At 40.5% G+C, this 9,747-nt stretch overlaps 1 protein-coding gene across 1 annotated transcript in view; it reads left to right on the top strand.

Annotated features, from left to right (window-relative positions):
• Positions 1-8,729, top strand: part of cbsb (cystathionine beta-synthase b) — a 12,360-nt gene extending 3,631 nt beyond the window's left edge. Inside the window, exons 4-15 of the mRNA XM_035675922.1 lie at positions 445-579; positions 658-737; positions 936-1,140; positions 2,655-2,746; positions 3,498-3,620; positions 3,732-3,816; positions 3,928-4,033; positions 4,463-4,540; positions 5,075-5,209; positions 6,091-6,199; positions 6,309-6,393; positions 7,151-8,729. Coding sequence (XP_035531815.1) covers positions 445-579; positions 658-737; positions 936-1,140; positions 2,655-2,746; positions 3,498-3,620; positions 3,732-3,816; positions 3,928-4,033; positions 4,463-4,540; positions 5,075-5,209; positions 6,091-6,199; positions 6,309-6,393; positions 7,151-7,308 — 1,391 coding nt within the window. The 3' untranslated portion in view covers positions 7,309-8,729. The remainder of the gene's footprint in view (positions 1-444; positions 580-657; positions 738-935; positions 1,141-2,654; positions 2,747-3,497; positions 3,621-3,731; positions 3,817-3,927; positions 4,034-4,462; positions 4,541-5,074; positions 5,210-6,090; positions 6,200-6,308; positions 6,394-7,150) is intronic.
• The last annotated feature ends 1,018 nt before the right edge of the window (positions 8,730-9,747 follow it).

The raw sequence follows: 9,747 nt of genomic DNA, 5'->3' as shown, positions 1-9,747 counted from the left end.
TTCTTAAGTGATCTTTTTATTATTATTATTATTATTATTATTATTATTATTATTCATAATATTATTCACACCTGTGATTTTCCTACTTTGTCTTCTGTGAAAAAGTGGTTTCTGATTTTTTTTTTCACAAAGGGGAACACAGGACAAGTGATTTACACAACAGATGTGTATATGGTTCCCAACCTGGGGGTCGGGACCCCCATTAGGTGTCGGCAGAGCTTCACGGAGGGTCGCGAGGTGTTGATTTTAAGTGATGTTAGAAAACTAAAAAATATATACATTAGGCCTATTTCTCTGGTTCACTTCTGTGAAGAAATCTATATGTAAGTAAATGATCTTATAGAACAATGGCCGTCAGACTGAAACAAATTTTATAGATCCTACTTAATTTTAATTGAACTTGATTGTGCTGTAAACAGTATTTTCTCTTTCTTCTCTGTTTAGTGGCCAAATGCGAATTCTTCAATGCAGGAGGCAGCGTGAAAGACAGGATCGCCCTGCGGATGGTAGAAGATGCTGAGAGAGCTGGGATCCTCAAACCAGGAGACACGATCATCGAGCCCACCTCTGGCAACACGGGTACCTTCTAAGGAAACATACAGATTTTGTCATCTGAACACAATATTACCTAAATCCTCCTTCTCTGGCTGCCTGCAGGTATTGGCCTCGCGTTGACCGCAGCAGTGAAAGGCTACCGCTGCATTATCACCATGCCTGAGAAGATGAGCATGGAGAAGGTACACAGCTCTTTTATTGATCACAACTCTTCATCAGTTCATTATGGGACACTTGGTCTCAGTGTGTAACATTTAGGAGGATCTACTGGCAGCAATGGAATATATTATAGATGTGTTTTTATTATTTTACTGCTAAATGCCACTAAATCCAAAACAATGGACCTTTAATTGAAGCCTGATGTTCCTGTGTGATTTTAGGTCGATGTGTTGAGAGCTCTCGGGGCAGAAATAGTGCGCACACCTACTTCTGCAGCTTTTGATTCACCAGACTCTCATGTAAGAATGGCTTGGCGGTTAAAGAACGAGATCCCCAACTCACACATCCTCGACCAATACCGTAATGCCGGCAATCCTCTGGCTCACTACGATACCACAGCCGAGGAGATACTGGAGCAGTGTGATGGTTTGTGCTAAAGATTCTTTTTCTTTTTCTCTTTGTCCATAAAAAAACAATAATGAAGACTTAAATTCACACAGTATCAAAAAAACAAGATTGTATATATAGATATAAAGATAAGGAAATAAGTGACATAATTCTAAATATGAAAAGGTAGACAATAAAATAAAACAAATCAAAAAAGGTCCTAAAACAGCGACAGCAAATAATATCTACTGTATGTGAGATTCATTTTAAATTCAAATTCTGGTGTCTCCGACAACCACTGGTGCTCTTGGAGGGGAAATAATGTAGAAAGAGTGATGGGCTGCCACGTAGCGGAGGTTAGGTGTCTTGCTCAAGGGCACCTCGGCAGTGCACAGGAGATGGAACTGGTGGAACCCTCTGGTCCCCAAGCCAAGTCCCTACAGACTGAGCTACTTGGCCTCGACGCTGCCCAGCACTGCTGAGCTGACATCAGTTTCTGGTTCCGGCCGATCCCTGCTCCTCGTTTGTCATCGGTGGTTTGGCAGGCACCTGCTCCTGGTTCTCAGTTGGCCGTTGGCTGACACTGCTTCCTGATTCTCCATCTGTAGACCGTCAAACTCCTCGTTGCTCGTCTGCGGTTCCACCGACACCTGTTCCCTCTGAGCTGCAGCAATCTCCAGTCCTTGCACCACAACATCCTCCAGTTTCTGCACCATGACTAACCCCAGTTCCTACGCTGCAGCAGTCTCTGGTGGATTAGCAGCAGTCTTCTGTTTCCCTGATTCAACTGGATCTTCTTCCTGCACTCCAGCCACCACTGACTGGTTGTGCCCTCCTGGAGGGGTCCCACCACCTTCGTCACCGGCCACCAGAAGTGTTCCGCCTTTGCTTCCGTCTCTGGCCTCCTTGGCCTCTGGAGTGTTTCCACCAGTCTGGTCATCACCCTGCCCGTCCTCCAGAGCGGCTCCACCGGTTTGGTAATCCTCCAGAACTGCTTCCGCAATGCCGCCAACATCCATGGTCTCATCCAGAGCTGCTCCACTCTTCAGCCCTACCTCCTGGTCATCTTCCTGAAGTCACCTGCATGTTCAGCTTCCCTGCCACTTCCCTTGAGTGCCTCCTCCAGACCCCTCCACTCAGTTTTTTGGATTACTGCCTGTTTTTGACTCTGCCTTTGCCTTTCCCCACTGGATTTGTTTGCTTGTGTGGACCGACCTTCTGTGTCAAAAGGTCTTGAGGGTGTTCCCAGAAAAATGGGAATATTTTAATTTCACTATTAAAATATTTTCACGCTCTCCACTGTTAATGTGCCTATTATGGAATAACTAAAGACCGAGATCCCCGAGACTACACCTTATAAATATGGGTCCACTGCCTGAAGGGTTGAAAACAACTGCTTGTATTGGACAAATTAAAATATTAATAAGAGTCATCATATGTAAAGGTGCCCTGTGGAGTTTCATGGTAAACAAACAAAAGTTATGTTTATATTCAGTGTTACTACTGAATCTCTTTTTGCAGATTAGAAAAGAAAACATGCTTTTTCCTTTCAGGTAAACTGGACATGTTGGTGGCCGGAGCTGGCACAGGCGGTACACTTACTGGTGTTGCTCGGAAGTTGAAGGAGAGGTGCCCCAATGTCAGGGTAAGACCCAAGCTCTATTGTGATCAGGAACCTCTTTGAATGTGTATTAATTTGCTAAATCTATGGACATGATTAAAGTGAGATTCGAATGGAGAACATGTGATGTACAGATAAGGTCACATATTTTTAAGGCATTTCGAATAATAACAAAAAAGGTATTCAGCTCCAGCTCATATAGAACTAGTTGTTGAAGCAAAATGTATCATTTCTTGTATGTTTTCTGTAGTCATGTATTATTGTGCATTTTAAGACAATGTATTTTTCTTCTCAGTGCACCAATGAGTTGAATAACACTGATGACCAATTGTATGATACATTTAACAATGATGCCCTTTTCTATGATACATTTGTGTGTTAAAAACTTGCTGCCTGTGAAAGATTGGATACTCTTTTTCTCTCCCTTCCTGAGTTCAAGGCTGAGATGAATGGAATGTATTCCAAGATTACAGAAAGTGACAATTTCTGCACCTCTGGGTCAGACCTGCAACTTACACTGTGTATCAGCTCTGTCCTTTCAGCTGAGATAGATCGACTTTGTTACTCTCTCATTATCTGGCTTTATTAAATAGACTAAAGACAACTGTTTGTTGTATCATCACACTAGTTTCTTTACTAACAAACCATACAGAATACCCTGACTGCATCAGTGGAGCCATGCACATGCTCATTTAAACATTACTAAGTAACTGGAAGTGTACTCATTTATGCTACAGTGTTTCCAGTCTTAACACTGCTGACTCCTTTGTTTTAGATAGTTGCTGTGGACCCTGAGGGCTCCATTTTGATTGAGTCAAAAGAAAAGAGCGAAATGAAGACTTCTTTTGAAGTGGAGGGCATCGGATACGACTTTATCCCCACAGTGTTGGACAGATCTGTAAGTGTGCTTGTGAATGTCTGCATTTGCTTTCTTGAAACTGAACAATAATCATGTATTTTGTGACTTTAATTACTGCTCTGGTGCCCTCTTCCCTTCAAATCTATGCAGCTTGTTGACATGTGGTATAAATCAACTGATATGGAGACCTTCTCCATGTCACGCAAGCTCATCAGAGAGGAGGGTCTTCTGTGCGGTAAGTTATATCACTGGTGATATAGGTCAGGTTTTCTTGCTATTGTAAATTTTATTGCATTCCTCATATCGAGGCGTCGAGGTTCCTCTAATTATACCTGTTGCACTGCAGGCGGGAGCTCTGGCTCAGCCATGGCAGCAGCAGTGAAGATGGCTCAGCAGCTTGAGGAGGGACAGCGCTGTGTGGTCATCCTGGCCGACTCAGTCCGCAACTACATGTAAGAGACAGATTTACCAAACTCTTGGACCCTTACTTTTATTGTTTCTACAGTGGATTATTGATCCATTGCTATCAAATTTACCATGGCCTCAGTGTTATCCTTTTTTACAGGCTAATCTGCAGCTATAATTTGCTCGTCATTAGAGGACGGAGAGACACAGAAGAGAAAAAAACAGTATGCAGCAGCTCAGCAAATCAAAACTACACAGCGCCTTTTCTTCATGTAAAAAAGATGATGAATACAAATATTCAATAGTCAATTTTTCTAGGGTAAATCCAGAAAATAACAGAACATCTAGACACTGACACATTTGTGTCGCAAGTCTGACTAAAACTCTCTGGGTGGTGAAAATGTGTCAGCAACCAGAGCGACCTCTAATATGCTTTGTTAACTGTTCAAACTCATTGCTGTCTGTTTTACCTTCAGGTCGAAGTTCCTGAGTGACAAGTGGATGTGTGAGAAGGGCTTCCTCAGCCCGGAGGCTCTGCTGGATTTTAAACCCTGGTGAGTCAACCATGAGGGTTTAAAGGTATAATATGTAACATTAAAATGTCTGTGTTATGTTTATGTTGTATATTCTGTTAAGTTGTGTACTTACATTACCCCAAATGTTACCGACAATGTTCAATCCCAGAGAAATCTGTAGTTCTATTTAAAACAATGTTGCGTTTCATTTGGTCACCTGTCAATGGCGTCATTTCCCCTTTGCCCCTCTAGTTGCTATAACTTCTGGGGAAATGTCTGAGTGAGGAAGGAAGTCTGCAAACGTGACTAAACGTGAATAAAACTTTAATACATTACCTCACCTGTGAACATTATTTCTGCCTGAGTCACGTCAAATAGATAGTTTTTCATTGGCAGTGGTGGTTGTTTAACAATGAAGACAACTCCCATGATCCAATGCTACTTCACAACGTCATCAAACTATGTCTGTGTCAGAGACACCTAGCAGCAGAAATTACATACTGTGTGTTCAACAGGGCAGCTAATCCAAACCACAGATTAGTGTTAAATAACTTGTTTCACTCTCTCTTTAAGGTGGTGGAAGATGACTGTCCAGTGTCTACACCTGTCTGCCCCCCTCACTGTGTTACCTTCTGTGTCCTGCCAGAAAACCATTGAGATCCTCAAGGAGAAAGCGTTGGACCAGGCTCCGGTCGTTGATGAGTCAGGGTATATCTTCTCAAGAATTTCTGTACATTAGTACATCTTCAGTATCAAACTCATCCAGACAGAGCAAACAGGAACTGCTAGTAACCAAAGCAGCAGTGGGACTTTCCATTAAGGGGGAGGGGGGACTTGTGTTGGCTTACGTTCAATATTCTGCCAAGATCATTCTCAAAAATGTTTCATCTGGTTTTACCAAATTTGTTGTGAAGATAAAGGTCAACAGATGTTCCACAGGTGTTATTTTTACCTCATGGCCCGATATTGAAGCCTGGCTCCTTGACAGGAGACAGAAGACTGAAGGAGCTGAAGTTAGGGACTGTCTCAAAAGTGCATGCAAAGAGCCAGCAGAGCTTTTCAGATTATTGTTAACAGCTTTCTTCATTTCATAGATACTTCAGACCTACATCGCATTCATCTGGACCTCGTTCAATTGCATGCAATCTCAGATAATAAGACAGATAATATGGCCAAATTGTGTTTAAACCTGGGTTGACTTCAACTGTTCATTTCTGTCAGTTACACAGCTTTACTTATACTCAGTTTAGACTATTTTGGAAGGTGAGTTCAAATTCAAATCCTGTTATTATCTGTTTAATTGTACATAATGTGCTATTTTTAATATTTCGTTGGTAGAAAAAAATGGCGGTAGAAAATAATTAAATGCAGAACATGAAGCAAACTACACAATTTCTAAAAACCTTTGGTGTGTGCCACTTCTGGTATTCACAGATATACAGATACAATCAGTATCTTTTGTGTTACACTCCTATTGTACATCACTATCTCCTGTGTTATTTCTAATAGAGGACCAGCAGGTGGTGATGATGTGTGTGTGTGTGTGTGTGCGTGCGTGCGCGTGCGTGCGTGTGTGCATGCTTTCACAGTGTGATCCTGGGGATGGTGACTCTGGGAATCATCCTGTCCTCCGTGTCGGCTGGCAAGGTCAAACCCTCAGACGCTGTCATCAAGGTGCTCTGCAAGCCTTTCAAACAGGTCAGTCAGTAGAAACACGTGGAGTGGACGGCCACATGGACAGCATATATGCACATTATACATCATGTATTCATTATTTACATGCTCGTCTAATCTCCGTACACTTCAGGTGCACATGACAGACAACCTGGGAACGCTGTCCCACATCCTCGAAACAGACCACTTTGCCCTGGTGGTGCATGATCACACCCAGTGTAAGATAATAGATTTTGTTATAGCCTTTTGTTTGGCAATTTGCATTTATTTGATTGGAGATAGTACATATGTGTCAGGAAATGAGGAGAGAGAGGCAACAAACATCCCTAGCTGAACAGAAGAAGTTGACAGTAGACAGGATGAGCTGATCCAGGCTGTGAATGTGATAAAAGTCACTATTATATATTTATTATGGATTTATATGCAGATTCTTTTTCTCAGTTAATCAATTAAAATGTACAATATGTCGAACAACAGTCCAAAATATTCAAATTACTATCACATAATTCAAAGAATTGCAACAAATCTTCACATTTAAGAAGCTGGAACTTTTGAATTTTGCTTAAAAAATAACCTAAAAAGCCTAAATTGAAGCTTTTTTAGGAGTTTTGTAACAAAAAGGTCTCCATGGTTTTAAGATGTACACATTATCCAATAGAATCAGTGTGAATATTTGGCCTACAGTATGTTGATTTGTCAAATTTCCTACCCAGCAGTACACTAAATACATAATTTGAGCATTTTTGTCATTCAGTTGTCTGTGAAATCCACTATTACAAACAAGGAACCCATCAATGTCTCTCGCACTCCCTCTTTTGCAGTTGGGGCTTATATTTAATACAAAAATATTAATGGTATTGATCTTTTCATCTGACTCTCAGCCAGAAAGAAAACAACATATTTCACTGTGCCCACCTTGTTAGCACCTTGTTTTTGTCCATCCTGCTCCTACCACAGTCTACTGTCTCTCTCCAGATAATGCTGATGGGTCTGCTTGCCAGAAGCAGATGGTGTTTGGCGTTGTGACAGCGATCGACCTCCTCAACTACATCACCACACAAGAGAGGCAGGATTGCTTGTCGTCTGAATGCTCGCTGTCAGACGCAATGTCTCTGTCATCAATTTCTGTTTAAGACGACAAACAGCAGCACGAGCACCTGTGGTTTAGTCTAGTCATGTTTATTTCAGTGTTTCTGTGGCTACATCTTGATTAATTGAGTTTGGTAGCAGTAGTAGGTCCTCTGTAGTATTAATGTCTAACATTATGAAATCAGCTCTTTTTTTGAGTAACGTTTACTAAAAACTACAATGCCCAGCTGTTTGAGTAAATTAGCTATCCTTTAAATAAATGTAACTATATATTTCTGATGTAACTATATATATTTAGATTTACATCTTAACTAGGAGCAAATGAGTTTAGGGTCTGAGTGCCACAGAGTGAGTAGGGAAGCCAGTAAGTATTCAGAGAATAACACAGTGTTGGTTTTGGATTTTAATGGGATTTGTTGACAATAAGGACAATATATAAAAACACCAGCCTCACCCCTTTAAAGACTTAATTTGTTCAGACTACACTAGATTATGATTTTGTTTCTGGTATCAATCATTAAAAATGTTACATTGAGTTTACCTTGTAGCTCTAATGGGCAGTAAAGCCAAAATCTTAACTCAAGGTCCACCTACTGGCAGTGTAAGATGTGGACAGCCTCCTTGATCTTTTTCTTGCTGTTCACTGACTTTTAGTCGATGATCAATACCGTGATTGGTTTTAGTGTGATGTTTGTGTACAAGAGTTTTTTATGAGAAACTCTAACTTCATTCATTTAGGTTGTAGTTAAGCTTGTTACTCTTCTGCAGCTCAGTACAGGGGCGGGTGGATGAAGACTTCCATCTAGTGACTGAAAATCTTAACACTGTGTTTCTAATGACAGGAAACTGTTGCTCTCTAGATTTTAGACCTTTTAAGTAAATGCAGTGTGATAGAACTTGTTCCCTGACTCATGTCCTCCTTTGGCCTGTTGTTACCATGTGTCTCAATAGACCAGAGGGGGGCAGTATTAACTCACTGCAGGGTCAGAGACATCATAAAGTATGTGTGTGTGTTACTTTGTGTACATTGCCAGTGCAGCTCTCTACTGAAACTTTTCTGAATGTTCAGTTCCTCATGAGAACCGTGAGTACAGTGGGCCGTGCTGTCTTCAGTCAGTAAGAGCATTTATTCTTTATTAGTACAACTGGATGTTTCAGCACCTCCTGGTTTGATGCGAGAACAGATTAAAGAGGCAAAACATTAAAAATTATTCCCACATGAATGTGACATTGATTTGACTAATAAAAATGCTAAAATAGTTACTTAATTTGGCTTTATTCTCAAATTAAATAAATATTTTTACAGGACGTTGAGAGTAGCGATACTGAGAAGATAATGTGTTTGGCCATACTGTTACATCACATTATGACCTCATAATAATTACACTGATGCTGATTTAATTTTGTTTTTATCGTTAGTATCATTAAATGATTAGGTGAGCCACATTCAGCTGATCTGATTTCATCCAATTTGTTGTTTGTGATTTGTTGCGTACCTTCCCTATTTTACACCCAATGGTAGTTTAAGATTTTGTGAACATTTTTATTTCTATTTCTTAAAAATATCTGTCATTTAGCTTTCCTTTACACTATATAGATCCTTTCTAGTGGAAAAATATTCTCCACAAAGCTTTTACTTTTCCTTAATTATGCTGTTTTCACATTAAGCGCTTTATAATTTTAATCTCCAAACAGTTATCACGACATTGATAAACTGTGTGTGTGTTAGACTTTAAAGTGAGAATAGGTGAAGTGAAAGTGAGAATGTAAACAGAAAACAGAACAAATACAGCCAAGAGTGGCAGTGAACAGGGTCCAGGCAGGTTGTGTCAGGAATTGAAAACACATACAGAATGACCACCTTGCCCACTTGAGGATTTGAAACCTGGACCTTTGACCTTTTTGGAACAAGACATTTTTTTAAAAATTTTGATGTTTTGTAATAAGTCACACACACATTAATCAATCATTACCAAATGTCTGAGTCAGGACCTCAGTGGGTAGAATTTGCAACCCACCACCGACAGTTTATGCTGATGATGATGCAAACTTTGGACAGATGTTACCTACTAACCTACTTTGATACATGTTAAATTTAAAAAGAATACTGTGTCTATGTTTTGTTTATTGTTCTTCATTTTTTGGCCTTTTATTGCCTTTAATTGATAGAGACAGATTAAGAGTGACAGGAAGGTGAGGGGGGAGAGAGAGATGACACACACCAAAGGGTCACAGCTCAGATTCGAACCCGTGGCTTCTGCAGCAAAGACAGCATTGGTATGTGGAGCACTGGCTTTACGAGGTGACCTTTCCAGGCCCCTAGTTCCTCATGTATTTATGAAAATCAAAACCGCAGCAAATAATCAATCGTTGATTGGCGAGTTATCTCTTCCATCAAATCTAACAGCTTTTTCTCTGTGTAACTGAAAGTCTGTTGGTTAACACTGTTGAGTAATTTCTTGCCTTACACACACACACACACA

The sequence above is a fragment of the Morone saxatilis genome, unplaced genomic scaffold, assembly GCF_004916995.1.
Source record: "Morone saxatilis isolate NCDOM2014 unplaced genomic scaffold, NCSU_SB_2.0 Contig5, whole genome shotgun sequence".
Taxonomy (NCBI): domain Eukaryota; kingdom Metazoa; phylum Chordata; class Actinopteri; family Moronidae; genus Morone; species Morone saxatilis.
Note: the sequence above shows the minus strand (reverse complement) of the source record. Positions and strands in the feature narration are given on the sequence as shown.